Genomic DNA, 20,000 nt, shown 5'->3' with positions numbered 1-20,000 from the left:
GAGAAGGGACAAGCATCGGTGTTGGGTGGCTGGCAGAATTCCCTGAAAATTCACCAGAAAACGGGAGACATCACGTTCCCCATTACTGGAACTCCAACAAATGGACAAAACTACTACTGGTTTAGTTTGTCGAACACTTTCCTCTCATATATCACATGCTATTTCCACACACACGAAGTACACAGTTTCACACTTTAAGTTAATAAACATAAAAGAAAAAACAAACAAAAGAAAACACGTCAAGATGTTTTGGTATAAAAGATTGTTGTTTGTGGTATGTAATAGTAGTAGTAGTAGTAGTAGTAGTAGTAGTAGGAGGAGGAGGAGGAGGAGGAGGAGGAGGAGGAGGAGAGGAGGAGGAGGAGGAGGAGGAGGAGGAGGAGGAGAGGAGGAGGAGGAGGAGGAGGAGGAGGAGGAGAACAAGAACAACAAGAACAACAGTAATAATAATGATAATAATAATAATAATAACAATAATAATAATAATAATAATAATAATAATAATAATAATAATAACAATAATAAAAGCACGAGACACTTCCAACATCCAACCGTCCCACTCTGAGACTTCTCTCTTTTACGAGGCAAATAGAAGCTCACAAAATTTCAAGCACTTTAAGAACATTACCAATACCATGAGGGCAAGGACGAGGAAGGATCACGGAACAGGACGAGGACGAGGGAGCGTGGAGGAAAAGCAGGAAAGAAGGAAGGTAAAAATGAAGGAAGGAAAAACAAAGAAGAAAGGTACGCACGGAGGTAAACTTCGAAAAGGGAAAGAGGACATGAGGAAAATTGATGTAAGGAAGAGTGACTTTCCATTACTCAGGGAAGGTCAGGTGTATGTATGTAGGTGAGGCCATTACAGGTATATATTCGTACCCGTGCAAGGGAAGGTAGAATGTCGAGGGAAGGGGAGAAACAGAAAAGAAGGGGGAGAGAGGAATAAACATGGCAAGAGGAGGAAATGGGAAGGAAATGGCGGGAAGGATACATGAGGGAAGGGAAAATAGTGCGGAAGACTAAGAAAAAAACGGGAGATAGGAGAGGAAAAGGGAAGGGAAGCAAGAGTTGAAGGAAAGATAAAGGGAGCTAAAGGAAGGGGAAGATGGAAAAGAGCAGGGAAGGGAAAGGAAGGGAAGGGAAGAGAAGGAAAGGGAAGGATGGGAAAGAACAGGGAGGAGAAAAGAAGGGAACGGAAGGGAAGGGAAGTCGACACAAATAAAACGAAAGGAATTAAAGAAATTAAAGACAAGGAATGAAGAAAAGAACGAAAGAAATGGAGAGAGGAAAATATACGAAAGGATGAGGAAAAAGGATAGAATTTAAGGAGAAATACAAAAAATTAAAGAAAATTATAAACGAACACGGAGAGAGAGAGAGAGAGAGAGAGAGAGAGAGAGAGAGAGAGAGAGAGAGAGAGAGAGAGAGAGAGAGAGAGAGAGAGAGAGAGAAGATGAGAGCAGAATGAGAAAGATTATGAGATGGGTTATGAGAGGTAAAGGAAAGTGAGAGGAAAAAAAAATCAAATAAAAAGATAACAAAATGGAGGAAAGAAAACGAAGAACCAAATGAAAAAAAATATATCGGGGAAAGCGGGAATGCACGATGTTAAGGGATATGACAAGGGAAAAGGAAAGGAACGGAAAAGGAAAAGAAAGAACTACGGTGGTGGAATGAAAAAGAAAGAAAGGAAATGAAAGACGAACACAAAAAGGAAGGGAGAAAACCGACAGCAGAATGAGAAAGGGTATGAAACGCAAAGAGGAGAGGAGAGGGGGAGATAACAGATGGAAGACGATGGGTGTGGGGGAAGCAAGGGTGGACAAAGACCCTCCAGACATTGAGCAAGGTGTCGCTAGGGGAGGAGTCCAGCTGGGGCGGCAGGATACCACCACCAACAATAAAAACAACAACACTGCCACCACCACCAGCAACAACTCACTGGTCGCCCCTTCAAAGCTAGGAAGTTTATCTTTGAAGTTTTTCATCTGGCTCTTTTTTTGTGTGTTTTTTTTTTTTTTGGGGGGGGGTAAGGGTGTGTCATGAATGGTGTTGGTGCGGAGGCGGGGAATGGTTGCTGGGATCATTTGTTTTAATTCTTCGTTGCATTTGGCGGCAGAAACAGTCAAGGCACCACGATGATGATGATGATGATGATGATGATGATGATGATGATGAAGATGCAGATGAAGATACTGGTGATGATGATACCAATAAAAGCAAGGAGTGATGATGATGATGATGATGATGATGATGAAATATAAAATTCGTAAACAATGATGACAAAGATATTGAAAAGAGAGTAAAATGAGACAACAACAAACACCAGAATCATTATCACAGCACCACCACCACCACCACCACCACCACCAAGAACAACAACAACCTACTATCCAGCAACATTCCCTCCCACGGTCAGACTTTTCTTTCGAACTCTCACTGGACGCACCGAGTAAAAAAAAGAAAAAAAAAAAAAACGAATAAGTTGACCTTTGTGGTATCTCTCACATTTGGTCACCCGCGCGCGCGCGCGCGCGCTCGAACGAGCGAGCAAGTGAACGAGAGAGAGAGAGAGAGAGAGAGAGAGAGAGAGAGAGAGAGAGAGAGACAGTATTGTGAGCACCTCTGAGAAAATAAATAGGTTTATGGTATCACCAAACGTTCCAATTAGTCTTCGTGTAGCATTTGTGATTTTGTGATGATTTTCAGTAAGGGAGAGAAGGTTACCCTATGGCTACGTGGTTGTTCTCATTTTTTCCTCTCACTTTCTCTAAATTTCCCTCGAGAACTGCTCAGCTTGGGGACCCACTCGCCCTTGTCTGTCTTCCAAGCTGATGGTGGGGCGGTATTGCAAAGTTTTATTTTTTTTTTCCTTCTTGCATTTACTTATCCGTTACTAATTAATTCATTAATTCATTTATTTTTTTTATTTTTTATCTATTTGTTTAGTTTTTCTATTCGTAGTGTTTTATGAGGTGCGGCTTGCTATGATCTGTTTGTGGGAGGCATTGGAGTTGGGACGGTGGTGGGGCGGCCCTGCGTGGTTGGCGCTCTGGCAATTGATTGGTCTCCTTAAGGAAGTTTTCTTTTTATGACATGCTGAAAAAAAAAAAAAAAAAAGGAATGTATCGGACTTACTCTTAATTCCTCTGACTTAATCTTAAGGCACTGTAATACTTTTCCTCTTTATGAGATGTACCATAGGCAGTGACCGTTTTTAAGCTGCATTGAAAATGAAAATGAAACGTTAAAATATCGGTGCTTTGTGAGTTTACTTCGTTTTTTTTTTTTTTCTGGTGAAAGTAGAGTATACTAAATTGAAAGGAAAGAGAAATGGTGATATGTCCCTTCTCGCTGAAGTTGCTCTGCGTGCGTCCCTCAGCCCAACCTTGACTTGAGGTCGCGGGGAGGATGTGCAGTGAAAGATGATCCTAGGCCACCAACGCAGCTACATCTCACCTTGCAGGCCTTGGGGGACACGTCAACCTGTCCGAGGCGGGTCCGGTTGGTCTCACTTGGCCGCTAATGGTACCGCGATTATAATGAATTTCTTATTTATTTGTGAGAAAAGCATTTATTCCCTCGACTGGCTTAGTCACTGTGTGGTTTTTTATTACCTCACGCCCATAAGCCGCTCTCTCTGGGTACAGTTATCATGGGCTATTAGTTTATTCGCGTTCCAATTTAATTTTGTCTGCTTCGGGAACACTTATCATGCTTTATTGGTTACTGGTAATTCAGGAAGGCAGGAATTAAGTAGGAGGATATGAGGTAGGAGGTGCAAGGTAAAAGATGGGAGAAAGGAGCCAGTAAGTAGTTAGGAGGAAGAAGTTATGAAATAAGAGTTAGAAGGAGGGAGATTGGAGTTAAAATGCCGAAGATAGGAGGTAGAGATTGTGAGACAGGAGATAGGACCGAAGAGTTGGGAGGCTGGAACTGGGAGAAAGGCGGAAGAAATTAAGGAGGAAGCAGGAGTTATGAGGAAGTGTGGCCCACTAACTGACTGACGGAATGTAGAAAGGTTTTCATTTGCCTTTATATTTTCTCTTGTTTCCCCATGTCACTTGTCTGCTATGGGCTTGTCCGTGACGCGGCAGCTGCTTTTATAGTGAGGCTTGCGTACTCGGCTTGGTTCACGCTACCCGCCTCCCGCCACCCGCTCGCCCACATAATACACAATACCGCCGCGGGTGAGTAAATTACACGGACGAGACAATGAGCTACTTGACGTCAACAGCGAGTGGACTGCCGGAATGGTGCGGGTCACTCACTCACCATCTCTGTCCTCATCAATTTCCCCGTCTTTATCCCCAACTGTGTTTCCATCGCGGTCCACAACTTTATTCCCACTCCTACGTACAATTACACGTGTCCCCATCTCATTCCCCTTCATCTCATCCCGGTTTCATTTCCTATCCCCACACAGTGTTGCCAGCCCTGCCTCCATCTCTGTCTGATTATTACCTCGCGCACCCCCACACTCCATTCACGTGACTGGCACTTTTATTACCGCACATAACTACTCACCCGGCTTATTTTGCAACGTTTATAATGGATGCGCTTCATGACAAACACATGTATGGGTTTTGCATGTGTTAATACTCTTTTGTGTGTGTGTGTGTGTGTGTGTGTGTGTGTGTGTGTGTGTGTGTGTGTGTGTGTGTGTGTGTGCAAAAACAATGGTTAAACTGATATAAATATGAGTATAGTCACACATCATAATGGCATTCACACATTTTTTATTACACAACCAGCAAATACATTTTAGTCTAACAGGTTCAGATCCAATATTCCATAGATACAGTCAGGCACACAAGAACATAAAGGAAGAACAAAAAAAACAGCCATTCTTAGACTGTGTTAATCTCCGCTGTCTAATACGTGAAGCAAGAGACGTTGGATGGTAAAGGCGCGGCCACATAATAAATAATCGTATTTGAAGCTTTGATACCAGTAAGTGGCAGCAAACAAGAACAAGTGGTGCAGGAAACATAACTGGTATTACAGAGGAACCGCTACTGCTATAATAAACCCCCTGGTGTGTGTGTGTGTGTGTGTGTGTGTGTGTTCAGTGTCCCTGTGAGGTACCTTACATTTCCACCATTGTTGTTGTTATTGTTAATGAAGCGCGAAGTCAGTCAGCCGACTAACTCTAACACACATTCGGCCAACTGTCTGTTAGTTAAGAGCTGAGTCCGTTTAGCTCGAGTTCTGTGCCGTGAACTCTGCTGAGCCTCTCGCACTTGACTTTGTCAGCACATTTATATATATATTCTTTTTGCTGCGTTTGAATAGTGCTGAAGGAGTAAAGATTAGTCTTGTAAGGTAACAAGACTATTAACATTCGCCTCACTTTTTTTTCCCCTTTTTCTTACATTTGTCTTTAATCTTTCGTTTCCTTCTTTGCTGAGGATCTGAAAGTTGCTGAGAGAGTTTCGGTAGAGAAGAGAACTTAAGATTGAGAGAAAACGCTAAAACCAATGAAAATGAGTGCGGCAGGTTAATTAACTCCTAGCCCTGACTGTACCTTGAACTTTATAAATGTTATATTGTGATCACTATGTGTGTGTGGGTGAGGGTAGTGTGCGTGAGTCACCACTCGACAAAGGGCACGCAATACCAGGAAGAAGATTCCTTGACGGAGAGAAATGTTAGAGTGCTCCGTCGACCCAAAGCGGTTTTTTCTTTTTAATGTGGTAACGTTTACTTCTGTAGTAGTAGTAGTAGTAGTAGTAGTAGTAGTAGTAGTAGAGGAGGAGTAGGAGGAGGAGGAGGAGGAGGAGGAGGAGGAGGAGGAGGAGGAGGAGGAGGAGGAGGGAGACGACGACGACGACGAGAATGAGACAAAAAGAAGGATAATTTTTTTTTATTTTTAAAACGATTACTACTACTACTAATACTACTACTACTACTACTACGACAACTACTACTACTATTACCACCTCCACCACCACTACTAATGCTATTACTACTATCACCACCATCACCACTAACATCACCCCTACTACAACTACCACTACTAAAGCTGAGGACGAGAGGGTGTGCAGGGAGGGGAAGTGTTTCGGGCCTCCATTACAGCAGGGCGGCTCGACAGCGCACGTGTGGGAAGGAGGGAGGGAGGGCAGCGCAGGTGTGCCATAATTAAAACTGACACGCTTTCCAGGTTCAGGTTTTACACGCGTCTTTTAGAGAGGTTTCGTATGTTACTCGTTTGCATGTCAACACAAGCGCATCGTCACCTCTTTCTGTCTTTATTTCTCTCTCTCTCTCTCTCTCTCTCTCTCTCTCTCTCTCTCTCTCTCTCTCTCTCTCTCTCTCTCTCTCTCTCTCTCTCTCTCTCTCTTTTTTATTCCCTCCCATTCTCTTTTTTTCTTAAGAGACAATATGAAAAATAGTAAAGGTGCATTCACTTCAGGAATTTTGTAAGCGGAAGTATATATGACACAAAGGAACACAAGGAAAAAAAAACAGCAGAGAATTTCTTGGTCTTTGTTTGTGGAAAATTGCTACTAGTTCTTTTAATTTGTTTCCATGGCGCTTTTTAAGATATTGAGAGAGAGAGTATCGCGAAAATTTTTTTTAATACTTTGGAAGAATACATGTAAGGTTTACACACACACACACACACACACACACACACACACACACACTCGGTATATGACCAATTAAAGTCAAGTCATTTAGTGACTACACCCATTACTTCCAACACGTACGCTTGCCTGAATTTTGGTGCGTTTAGTAAGTGTTAACAAAAGACTTTGTTTGCGTGAACACGTCTCTGAATAATTAGCATTGGGTGAACTGTTTTTCCATGATTACAAATTTTCCTTTTGCATGTTTTCATCTATTTGTCCCTCCAAGTGTGTGTGTGTGTGTGTGTGTGTGTGTAATATATATATATATATATATATATATATATATATATATATATATATATATATATATATATATATATATATATATATATATATATATATATAAATTCTTTTTGTGTGTGTGTGCGTGTCTCTCTCTCTCTCTCTCTCTCTCTCTCTCTCTCTCTCTCTCTCTCTCTCTCTCTCTCTCTCTCTCTCTCTCTCTCTCTCTCTCACACACACATCAAATAGACCATCAAGATGTTATAAAACTATTGTAGGAAGGAATTAGTAACCACATCTTACTTAAGGAAAGAAGAAGAGTTTTATATGAGTTGAACGAAGGGTAGATGTAGGAAGATGAAAAAAACTGGAAATGGGAGACAGTTATTGTCCTCTAGAGAAGGCGGTATGTAGTTGATGATGCTACATAACATGTGCATTGTTGAGAGAAAAGGACTGGATGATTGATAGTCATCCATTCTTTCATAAGATCGGCGCAACAACAGGACCATATGGCGCCAAACATCACAATAGAAATAATAAACATGAGAAGGGGAATGAAATTAAAGAAAGTCTTGCTGGAGCCTGTATCACTGAAGAAATTTCAGTAACCATGGACGTTAAGTGGCCTCAGATTATCATCAAGTCCTACCAAAAATAGTGAAAATTAGTCTTAGTTGATCTCTACCTCGGAAAAGGAGACAGTTTTTTGGAAGGTTGTTTGTCTGATTGGTGGACGACTTACGTAATATAGACTGGGTGCCGAAGGGCGTCTTGTTTCCCTTGCGGTATTCAAGACAAGGAATCGAATAGCAATTGTTCAAGAAAGGTCTCATTCTTATTGAGAGTCTTCAGTCGACTGAGGCTGAGAAATTAATCCTCTAAACGCTAATGACGGCACGAGAGCCGCAACTTTACTCGTGTAATCCTAAACGAGGTTGCTGAATGAAAATGACATCACAGACACTATTCGAGCACTCCTTTTTCTGTTAGTGGTGTCTTTCAAAATAACACTCTTAACTTGCACCAAAACATTCTATTTAGGTAAGGATAAGCAATAATTTTCATGAATACGGTGGCCTACATTGAACAACTGGAAGTAATGGAGGAATCACTTTACCAAAGCGGAGATGGAGATGGAACAGAGCAAACAAGAGAAGTAATAATAGAAAAAAAAAGAACAGCTGGATGTTTAGGTGATACAGAACATTACAGTTATAGTGTTGGTTTGGAATGGTTTGGAATGCTGATAGGATGCCCCACCAGTCACAATATACTGAGACACCCGAGTAATGATGCTTGTTGAGTTTGGTGTAGAATGCATCGTGTGTTGATGTGTTGGTATGCAGTGCTTGCGTGTGCAGTGCATGAAGTGTTGGTGATTCTTGTGTGTAGAGTGCATGAAGTGTTGGTGATGCTCGCGTGTGGAGTGCATGAAGTGTTGGTGATGCTTGTGTATGTAGTGTATGATGTAATGGTGATGCTTGCGTGTTTAGTGAACATGGTGTTGGTGCGATTTGTGTGTACAGTGCATGATGTGTTGATGATGACTGCGTGTGGAGCGCATGAAGTGTGAGTGATGCTTGTGTGCAGTGAGTATGAAGTGCTGGTGGGGTTTATGTATTGTTAGATGAATAAGAACTCAAGCCAAAAGAGCGCCAGAGAGAACAAGGGAAGGGTCAGCAAGACACTTTTATGATTTCCCTCAACCCATGACTGTTTCAAAACTGTAACTGTATGGTGGTGGTGGTGGTGGTGGTAGTGGTGTTGTGCGTGCGTGTGTGCGTGCGTGCCTGCGTGCGTGCGTACGTGCGTGCGCGCGCATGCGTGCATGCGTGCGTGCGCGCGCGCCTCGCATATACAAGTAATTCTGTCTTCATCTACGTAGTTCGATATTTTGCACGTCTCACTTTCCTCCCGTATCACCGTCACCCCTTCCGTTCTTTCCAAAAATCCGACTCCCTCTCCTTCCCTCTTGTCCCTTTCATCCATTTGGAATAACCCTTCCTATTTTCACCTATCTCTTGCCCTTTCTCCCTATTTCATCTCCTTTACCCCGTACTTTATTTCTTCCCTCTCGCCTTCTTTCCCCTTCCGTCAGTTTCATCCTCTCTCCGTTTCGTCTGGTTTCCCTCCCGTCCTCTGCCGTCCTCCTCTCTGTCCCAACATGACCACACTCTCAGGTAAACAAGCAAATATTTCACACCAGCTGCAGGGACGGGGGCGAGCAGAGACCAGATCCAGGCTTATAACAGCAGGAGAGTGTGGCGGCCATGGCGGGGTGAAGGCTGAAGGGGTAAGAGGGAAGCAAAGGTTGGAAAAAAAAAAAAATTGGTGTCCCTCAATCCAAAATAAGAGAGAAAATATAAATAGAATGATAGATTTATTAATAAACAGATTAAAAAATAGATCGATGGATGTGCGTGTGTAGTATATACAATGTATATATATATATATATAGAGAGAGAGAGAGAGAGAGAGAGAGAGAGAGAGAGAGAGAGAGAGAGAGAGAGAGAGAGAGAGAGAGAGAGAGAGAGAGAGAGAGAGAGATGCATAGATAGAGATAGGAGAATTGTTTAAGTGCAGTGAATGTGAAGCGTAATAATGAGGCAGGTGTGAATGTTTGGCGGAGGGGAAGAGGACGGATAGAAAACGTCGTATATAAGTGAAGGAGTTTCCTCATCTTTCCCACGGAGTGACTTGAAGCACGGCGACCATGGCCTGGCGACACGCTCACCACCCATAACAGCACAAGTGAAGAGGGCGCCATAAGATAAGGGAGTGATAGCACAAGAGAAGTTGGTCATTATAACATAAGACAGAGGAGTGTTACAGGGTAAGATGATAACATCGAAATTCAGACAAGGGAAAACAAATGCACTAGGAAAATACAAACAGATGGCAGATGTGGCCTTGATAGGCAACCATGATGTTTGTATCGGGTTTGCCTGATGCATGTGGATACAAGTTGATGCAAAAGGATATCAAACAGAAACTGATCTTTAGTTTTTAACTAGGCTGTTTGATTCAGCTACAGTACTTTTCACTAACCAGTGTCAGAGAGAAATTAGCTACAGCAAAGGAAGAAGTACAGTATAAAGGAAACAATAGCAGTGTGATGGAATTAGACCCTTTTTTGTTCCCTCATAATTTTCTTTCATTTCAATCCAAAATTGGATGCTGCGTCTATGTGCGTAATGACTTGCTCTCGTGCCCACGCTCTTAAATCTACCTGACTACAATACAGAGCCACTCTCAAACTATAATCATCTGTACTGTACACCTCTCACCAAACCCCTCTGACTTAAAGAAATTCTTTGACTACTTAACTTCCAAAGTGGAGCACATTCAGACTCTCTTCCCTTTTGCGTAGATCTCCATTTTTGGCGATTTCAATGTTCACCACCAGCTTTGGCCTTCCTCTCCCTTCACTGACCATCTTGATGATCATCCTTTAATTTTGGTATCCTCCACGACCTAGACACCGAGAGTAACTGGTGCAACACCCTACACCTATTACTGACCGTCTTGATGATACGCTCAATATTCTTGATCCTTTCCTAACATCTAATCCTGCTTATGCTGTGACCCTGTATTCTCCATTGGGCTCCTCTGATCACAACCTTATATATGTATTTTGTCCTATTGCTCCAATCCCTCCTCAGGATCCCCAAAACCGGAGGTGACTCGGGATTTTGCCTCTATTAATTAGGGGGACCTGAGGTGGTATTATTCTGATTTTCCTTGGAACGACTACTGTTTCCGTTTCAGAGACCAGTCTCCATGTACTGAGCGCATAACAGAGGTGATAGTGTCTGGCATGGAGGCGTAAATTCCTCACTCTTTCTTTCAACCTAAACCTTCCAAATCTTGGTTTATACAGTCTGTTCTCGTGCTATACATGATAGAGAGGTGGCCCTGTAATGTGCAGTGAGGTAAAGCAATATAAAATTAATAAAATAGTAAGAAGAACGTAGTAAGAATGATGAGAGAGCTTGAGTACGAACGCCTGATGTACAATTAAGAGTGGCCGCTTGCTGCCGTAAATTTACCATAAGGACCCCAGAGACTCTCATTTCCCGATTAATTCACCCTATTTCGATTTCTTCAGTCAGTTTGAGCCTTATGTAGTTTACAGCAGAAGAGTTGTCGTTAATAATGAAATAATTAGTATTCATCTAGCTTCTCTTATTTAATCAGTAGAATTTTTAAAAGTAAAGTGTTTTATTCATGTAAAAACCACACGGGGAGCAATGTGTGGGCGGGAATGCGTATGTGCGTGTGTCGCATTTCCCCCTACCCCTATCCTTGTATCCCCTCACCATAGCAGCAGCGCTTTCCAACAGTCACTGGGAAGCAGTTGGAAGGAGCAGACGTACTGAGACGTGCTCTAATATATGGAGGAGACTAAGGCAGGATACTAGTTAGCCGCCTTAAGGGGTTAAATGAGTCATTACTGGCTGTACGCCCGGCCTACTTATATAGAATAGGGGTCTCCATAGTAGTCCGCTAGCAAGGGTAGTTGTGTATTACACACACTACACCCAGCGAAGTGACTCATCTGTACAAAGGTGCAGGCCAATGTTACACAGTGAGCGGTGAATGACCCTCTTGTGTTGTTGTGGGCATTGGTCTGTAGTAGTTTCTCGTGTCTTGTGTTAGTAAACTTGTTTCTTAAATGCTACTGCTGGCTGATTCAGTTCAGCCACAGAGGACCCAAGTAATTAGCTGCATAGTGAACTTAACTCCCTCCTCAGGTCCTGACAATGCTTGCTATCCATGAGGCAGTAAATGACACAACTCAGCTTGAGGCTATCTGTCTGTCACTGTCACGGTGAGCACAAGTTCAACGGAGTATTATACCTCAACCATATACATGTTATTCTATGTTGACTTTTTTCCTAGATGTGGTTGTCGATTCTTCTGCAATTATGGGTGTTATGTGTTGTTTGGGGTATTTCCCTTGTCTATGCGAAAGTAAAACAGTCTGGCGACCGCAGCTTAGTGTGACCTCGAGTTATAACTGAGGTGAAGGGGTGCAGGAGTAACAAGGGACCCTGTACAGGCATCTTTGAGTCCTGCACTGAGACCACTCAGGAGGTGGCTCAGGGAAGCTAGTCCATGTGTGGCAGGTTTGTGAAGGGGCAGGGATTTGTGGTTGTAATAGCCCACAAAAAGTACCTGAGCATTCCATCACCAGAATTTCATGCACTTAATATTTCTGCCTGGAATCATGCCAAGCCTGTTTTCCAATTAGCCAAAAACTCCTTCATTATAAAACGTGTCAACCTTTCAAGATCTAACTCCCTTGTGATTTCTGGCACCTAGCCAAAAACATCTCCAGTGACTTTTCTTCGTCATCTTTTCCTCCTTTATTTCAACCATGATGGCACTACTGCCATCTCATCTATTTCTAAAGCTGAACTCTTTACTCATACCCTTTATAAAAACTCTACCTTGGATGATTCAGGGCTTGTTCTTCCCTCTCCTCCATCCTCTGACTACTTCATACTACTATTAAAAATTCTTCGCAATAATGTTTTTAATGCCCTCGCTGGCTTAATTAAACCCTCGGAAAACTTATAGACCTGATAGGATCTATCCTATTGTTGCACCTTCCCTAGTCAAACTCTTCCATCTCTGTCTATCAACATTTACCTTCCCTTCTTGCTGGAAGTTTGCCTACAATCAGTCTGTTCCTAAAAGCGGTGACCGTTTTAATCCTCAAACTACCGTCCTATTGTTTTAATTTCCAGCCACTCTGAAGTTTTGAAATCTATTCTCAACAGTAAGATTCTTAAACATCTATTACTTTACAATCTTTTACTTGATTGCAAGTATGGGTTCCATCAAGGTCACTCTACTTCTGGCTTTCCTTACTAAGTCTTGGTCATCCTCTTTTAGGAAATTTGGTGAAATTTTTGATGTTGCCTTAGACATATCAAAAGCTTTTGCTAAAATCTGACACAAAGCTTTGATTTCCAAACTAACCTCCAAGGGCTTCTATCCTCATCTCTGTAACTTCACCTCAAGTTTCCTCCCTGACCGTTCTATTGCTGCTGTGGTAGATGGTCACAGTTCTTCTCCTAGCTCTATTAACATTGGTGTTCCTCAGGGTTCTGTCCTGTCACCAACTCTCTTCCTATTATTAATCAATGATCTTCTAAAGTGAACTTCTTGTCCTATCCACTCCTACGCAGATGATACCTCCCTGCATTTTTCCACGTCTTTTCGTAGATGTCCAACCCTCCAGTAAGTAAATAGTTCACACAGGGAAGCCACAGAATGCCTGACTTCTAATCTCTAAAATTTCTGATTGGGGCATAGCAAACTTAATATTGTTTAATGCCTCAAAAACTCATTTTCTCCATCTATCAACTCAATACAACATTCAACAAATATCCCCTCTTCTTTAATGACACTCAGCTGTCCCCCTCTCCTACACTGAATATCCTCGGTCTGTCTTTTACTTATTATCTAAACTGGAAACTTCAAATCTCATCTCTTGCTAAAACAGCTTCTATGAAGTTAAGCGCTCTGAGACGTCTCCGCCAGTTTTTCTTACCCTTCCAACTGCTAACTCTGTACAGGGGCCTTATTCGTCAATGTATGGAGTATGCTTCACATGTCTAGGAGGGTTCCATTCATACCGCTCTTCTAGACAGGGTGGAATCATTAGCTTTTCGTCTCATCAATTCCTCCTCTAACTGACTGTCTTCAGCCTCTTTCTAATCGCCACAATGTTGCATCTTTTGCTATCTTCTACCGCTATTTTCATGCTAACTGCTCTTCTGATCTTACTAACTGCATGCCTCCCCTCCTCCCGCGGCCTCGCTGCGCAAGACTTCATTCTTTCTCTCACCCCTATCCTGTCCATCTCTCTACTGCAAGAGTTAACCAATATTCGATCATTCATTCCTTTCTCTGGTACAATCTGGAACTCCCTTCCTGTTTCTGTATTTTCTCCTTCCTATGACTTGAACTCTTTCAAGAGGAAGGTTGCAGGACACTTATCCTTTCATTTCTGACGACCGCTTTCGACTCTGTTCGGTGACCGGCACCTCAGAAGTCCTTTTTTTACTATATTTTCTTTTGCCCTTGGCCGGTGCCTCTCCTATATAAAAAAAAAAAAAATAGATAAATAAATAAGGATGAGAAAAAATATAATCTACAGTAATGAATGCCAACTTAATGGATGCATTCAGTTAAAAGCAACGAATCTGAACACAGAACTTTTAGCTAAAAATACGTTATAATTTTAAAACGATTAGTTGATGCAGCACTATAAAAAAAAAAAAAAATGAGGAACAAACATTTAACACAACATGGTGCATGGAACAAAAGGAATGTCCCCCTCCCCACCAGTGCCACTCTTCTGCCACTCTCCCTCACACTCACCCATCATGTCCTCCCTCCTGCACCCATCACGTCCCTTCAGACCGTCTCCCGGGGCCCATCAGTTCCCTTCAAACATCCTCCTGTAAAGTCCCGCCAATAAACTCACACAAACTCGCTGGTAAAGCCAAAACAACAAACCATAAAGCACTGGACGCGGTTCCTCTCCCTTTCCCGGTCTCAGAGTCGCAGTTTGTTATTTTAAATCTGGCCCAGGAAAAAGAGCGTAAAGGAAAAACTGTATTCTTTGCCTCTATTTGTCCCAATTTCCGCCACGCCAAAGCACATTTATGGTTGTGGCGCGAAGAACGGGAGTTTGAGAGTCACGGTCGCTGTGTGTGAGACCTTGTGATATTTGAAACCTTCACCAGCTACTCCTTTCCTTCGTCCATCTAAACAAGACACTGTAGTATATAAAACCAGTCAAGCGATTTCATACAAATTATAAAAAGTATTAGAAACTGCGATTACAAAACAATAAACGTGGGAATATATATTTTGTGGCAGCACGGTAACGTACGAATACTTTCATCGCCTGCGTCCTGGAAACCTTACTGATTTAAGACTCGGAGCGGCGAGACTGACAACGCAATCACAGGCAAGACGTGACTCGGTGTCTGCTTCGCTGATAATCCATCGGGGATCGCCACGGAAAGGTGAAGGCTCCCACGAAGAGTTTATCAACATTCAAGATTCTAGAATTATATTGATAATATTAACACGAATATATCAAAGAAACTTGTCCTTTGTCTTCCTTTTCATTTCCCGAGCCTCAATATGACATTTTTCAATCGTAGTGTGTGTGTGGGTGTGTGTGAGAGAAAGAGAGAGAGAGAGAGAGAGAGAGAGAGAGAGAGAGAGAGAGAGAGAGAGAGAGAGAGAGAGAGAGAGAGAGAGAGAGAGAGAGAAAACGGGTGTGGAGGAGGGGGGGCATGGATAGATGGTCGCCTGGTTCACACGGGCTCTCAAGTTGTTACCTTCACGCGCAGATTAAAGGCTCGCACTGCCAAGGTTTAGTTGCTCCTCCATTTCGAGAAAGCATCTAATTTTCTTTCCCTTATGTCGTCATTATTTCCAAGAAAATAGCAAGACTTTAGTTTGAGTTTTCTTTATCAGACAAGCAAGTTCCTCCTCTAATATTTTTTTTCCAAATGCCTCCGTTTTTCTTAATTAGTGAGTGAGCAGATTTCCTCCACCACTCACCCCTGGCTGTTCTACCCCCGCCACGCCTCCCAGGACGCGCCACCGTCGCCCACACAACCCGCACATCCTCACCGCCCATCCACCCCGCATACCCTCATCACCCACACACCATGCACATCATCACCGCCTACACACCCAGCACATCCTCAACGCCCACACAGCTTGCACACCCTCACCGCCTACACACCCCGCACACTACTTTCGCCCACACAACCTACACATCATCACCGCATCGCCCAGTTACTCGTAAGTATCAGCACACCCACCCACACCCACCCACACACACACCCACACACACCCACACACCCACACACACACACCACTACCAGCACCACCATCTGTAAACACTCCTGATAATTTCATTATGCTTTATTAATTAATTCACCTTTTTTTTTTTATCTTGTTGATCCGACGTTATTAACACTACACTTATATGTTTCCGACATATTACACACACACACACACACACACACACCACTAGCGATTACTATTCCAGTACATAATTTTCAAAACCGTACGTGAATTCCATGTACACACACACACACACACACACACACACACACACACACACACACACACACACACACACACTGTAGAAACGATGAGCCCGAATTACTGCGACGTAGTTCCACCTCACTTGTCCAGCCTCTAAGAGATACTACTTATACTGTACACTGCATAACACATCCATCCACTGTGCTGAAAACCGACAGATCGCGACTGGGTCACGATAACTAAAAGATACACTTCAATCCTAAACGAAAGAAAAAAAAAATCGCTCTTAGATCCACAGGTGTACATCCAGCGACAACTGTCGTCCAGAATACAACCTGCGAGTCTCTTCCCACCCAAACTACATCTGAGTCCCGAGGGTGTAGTGATACCTGCTCCTCCTAGAACATTAAATACGATCAGATGAAAAAAAAAAAAAATCATTCCCAGAGCATCTTAACATGTTCTTCATCAGATTTTAATCAAGACATAAAATTGTCATTTCCAGGGACAGAAAAGTGGTGAATTCTTTTTGTAGGAGAGAGAGAGAGAGAGAGAGAGAGAGAGAGAGAGAGAGAGAGAGAGAGAGAGAGAGAGAGAGAGAGAGAGAGAGAGAGAGAGAGAGAGAGAGAGAGAGAGAGAGAGAGAGAGAGAGAGAGAGAGAGGAGGAAGTTGGGTTATACTGCTTTGTAAATACACACACACACACACACACACACACACACACACACACACACACACACACACACACACACACACACACACACACACACACACACACACACTTCCGGGATGTTGTGTTTTTCTGTGGGAAGTTCCAGTGTAAATACAAGTGTAAAAAATTTCAATAAATCGTGTTAAAATTTTCTCACCACCCCTCTGTGTATCTGTCTGTCTTTTTGTATGTCCCTTTATGTTTGTATGTCTGTTTACATTGCTTTTTTCCTGCGTATGTGTGACTATTTTTCATGTCTGTCTCTTTATTTTCCTGTCAGCTTGTCTGTATCTATCTATGTGTATCTGTTTATTAATGTCTTTATCAGTGTCTAATATATCTCTCTGTCTGTCTGTTTGCTTGCTTGTATCTAGCTCTCTGCATGTGTGTGTATGCATCTCAGTGCATTTGTGTGAACGCCTGTCTTCATAAATGTGTGTGTGTGTGTGTGTGTGTGTGTGTGTGTGTGTGTGTGTGTGTGTGTGTGTGTGTGTGTGTGTGTGTGTGTGTGTGTGTGTGTGTGTGTGTGTGTGTGTGTGTGTGTGTGTAGCTTTACAACGTTTTTTTTCTTTTTTTATGTTTAATCGACTAAATATCAAATTTCATTAACAGGATCTAAGTTATTCCCTTACTCTTCTTCCTTTATTACTCACTCTGTTTTATACAGGTACCTTCTCCTCCTCCTCTTTTCTTTTTTTTTATTTCCGTTCCCCTTACCTCCCTTTATCCCTCTGTTCCTCCCTTTCCCCTAACCTTCGACCTTTCTCCCCTCACTTCGCATCTCACTGTTCCTTCCTCCCGGAGACACAGAATGAAAATTAAACAGGAAATTACGTATATATGAAAAACAATTCCAACCGCCAAACTTTCCATGTGCCTCACCACTTTTTTTTTTTCTTTTTTTTTTTTCATTTCAAATGTAAACCTTAGAAAAATAAATTTCCTTGTTTCGCACATTTCTTTATGAGAAAATTCACTAAGTTTTTTTTTCTTCTTCTTCTTTTCTGACACGGAAGAGCGAAAATAGAATACAGGGTAATAATTTATCTTCAAGTCGGTGATCCTGCGGAGGCGATCCAGTCTAACCGTACCCAACTTTTAACGAAGTCAGCTTCACCCCACAAACCGCCCCCTTCTCTCTCTCTCTCTCTCTCTCTCTCTCTCTCTCTCTCTCTCTCTCTCTCTCTCTCTCTCTCTCTCTCTCTCTCTCTTCCCCATTAGCTGAGATCCGCCATAAAGTCGTTGGGCCATTTCTTTGTTTGAGTTTCATTTTTTCTTTTCTTTTTTTTTATATTTTATCCACCTCCATATTTTTCCTTTATCCATTTCTCTTTTTCTTTCCGTCTTCGCACTTCTTCTTTTTCCTTTTGAACCTAACCCTCGCCCCTTCATCCTCTCTTCTGCCTCTCACAGATATTTCCTCCCAGAGCGTTATATTTTTGATCCCCTGCGTATCCCCTCCACCTCCTTCCATTTCCATTTTTATCCTCTCTCTCTCTCTCTCTCTCTCTCTCTCTCTCTCTCTCTCTCTCTCTCTCTCTCTCTCTGGTAGTGTTCGCCTTGCGCACATAAGCTTGTGAGCTCGATACTAGTTCACGGCAGTTTCTAAGTAAAGGAGGCAGGGCTATCTCGTAACCCTAGCAGATGCAATGTGACGTTATTGTTGGTGTGCCGTAATTCTCTCTCTCTCTCTCTCTCTCTCTCTCTCTCTCTCTCTCTCTCTCTCTCTCTCTCTCTCTCTCTCTCTCTCTCTGAAAATAAGGAGCGTACAGACAATGTTTACATCACAAAGGGATAGTACATTCTCCTCCCGCCCGTTCGTCATTCACTTGAACGAAATTTGAACTAAAAAAAAAGTTAAGATGTAAGTCATTTCCATAGCAAAACGACAAGAAAAATGGTCAGGCAGATCTCCCAGCCACCACTTCGATCTGCTATCCACTCCGCTGTCACGCTTTGTCATCGTCACCTCTATCTGGAGCCACGCCATGATTTTAAAGGCGAATTCCCTTACTGTCGAAAAAAATTGCAATATTGTATGCCCAGTGAGATTAACAGCTGCACATGGCACATCTACGTAATGTTTTGACCTTATTACTACTAATAACACTAACTTTTATGTTGTGTTAGGAATCCCGTCTAAATAATACTAAGCAAAAGTAAAACTACAAGCAGTAAAACATTTGAACTCGTACTTAGTCTCTTCCTTCGCTGCCAGTGACATCTTTCGAAACATGGAACAGACCACCCGTGTTGTGGCCTTCCTGACGCTCCCGCGTGTTCGGAAAATGCGCGTTAGTTCGTGGTACAAAAACAATATACTCGTTTCACACAAACATACAAGTACTGTTCTATTTTGCAATGCATAGAACGAAAAGAAAAGTGTAATGATGTTTCCTCGCTTAATGAAAACAAGTTGTGATACAATATATAATATAGAAATTAAAAATTGAAATTTCACAATTCACAAAATTTGTACAATGGGAAATAATTTCTTGCTATAAACACCTACCAGGTTTTCTCTCTCTCTCTCTCTCTCTCTCTCTCTCTCTCTCTCTCTCTCTCTCTCTCTCTCTCTCTCTCTCTCTCTCTCATATATATATATATATATATATATATATATATATATATATATATATATATATATATATATATATATATATATATATATATATATATATATATATGCAAGAAATGTTATTTATATTGGAGTAAGATAAGGAGATTCGCCTTAAAGATAAAAATATTATTTCAGTTTATTCATTACATAACGAGGAGGGAGAAGAAAAGGACCTCAAAATGCATACAACAGCAGACCTATTGGTCCTTACTAGGTTATCTATGCCCCTTCAAGCGAGAAAAGCAGGACAGTAAAGGCGCAGGCTGAAAGAAAGGAGGATGAGGAGGAGGATGAGGAGGAGGAAACGAGGAAGGAGGAGGAGGAGGAGGAGGAGGAGGAGGAGGAGGAGGAGGAGGAGGAGGAGGAGGAGGAGGAGGAGGAGGAGGAGCGAGAAGCAAAAAATGAAAGAGAATGAAGATTAAAAGTCAGAAGAGGAAGGAGAAGAAGGAATGAAAAAGAGAGATAAAAGGAGAGAAGGATTGTGCCGAGGAGGAGGAGGAGGAGGAGGAGGAGGAGGAGGAGGAGGAGGAGGAGGAGGAGGAGGAGGAGGAGGAGGAGGAGGAGAGGGAGAAGTGTAAATGATGACCATTCACGTCACGAACCCAAACACAGTATCTATCTCTTCCGTCTCCCCTCTCTCTTCCATTCCTTCTCCCCTCTCTCTTCCCTTCCTTCCTTCCTTCCTTCCTTCCTTCTCTCTCTCTCTCTCTCTCTC

At 42.4% G+C, this 20,000-nt stretch overlaps 2 protein-coding genes across 2 annotated transcripts in view; one reads left to right on the top strand and one right to left on the bottom strand.

The window, feature by feature from the left end:
* The window catches only part of LOC135104941 (transcription initiation factor TFIID subunit 11-like), a 10,840-nt gene extending 8,607 nt beyond the window's left edge, over window positions 1–2,233 (top strand). The window contains exon 3 of the mRNA XM_064012784.1: window positions 2,123–2,233. Within this exon, the coding sequence (XP_063868854.1) occupies window positions 2,123–2,233 (111 nt within the window). The remainder of the gene's footprint in view (window positions 1–2,122) is intronic.
* The window catches only part of LOC135104624 (uncharacterized), a 109,963-nt gene that overhangs the window by 46,481 nt on the left and 43,482 nt on the right, over window positions 1–20,000 (bottom strand). The window lies entirely within an intron of this gene.

The sequence above is a fragment of the Scylla paramamosain genome, chromosome 1 (genome assembly GCF_035594125.1).
Source record: "Scylla paramamosain isolate STU-SP2022 chromosome 1, ASM3559412v1, whole genome shotgun sequence".
Taxonomy (NCBI): Eukaryota; Metazoa; Arthropoda; class Malacostraca; order Decapoda; family Portunidae; genus Scylla; species Scylla paramamosain.
This window is presented reverse-complemented; position numbering and strand designations above follow the sequence as displayed.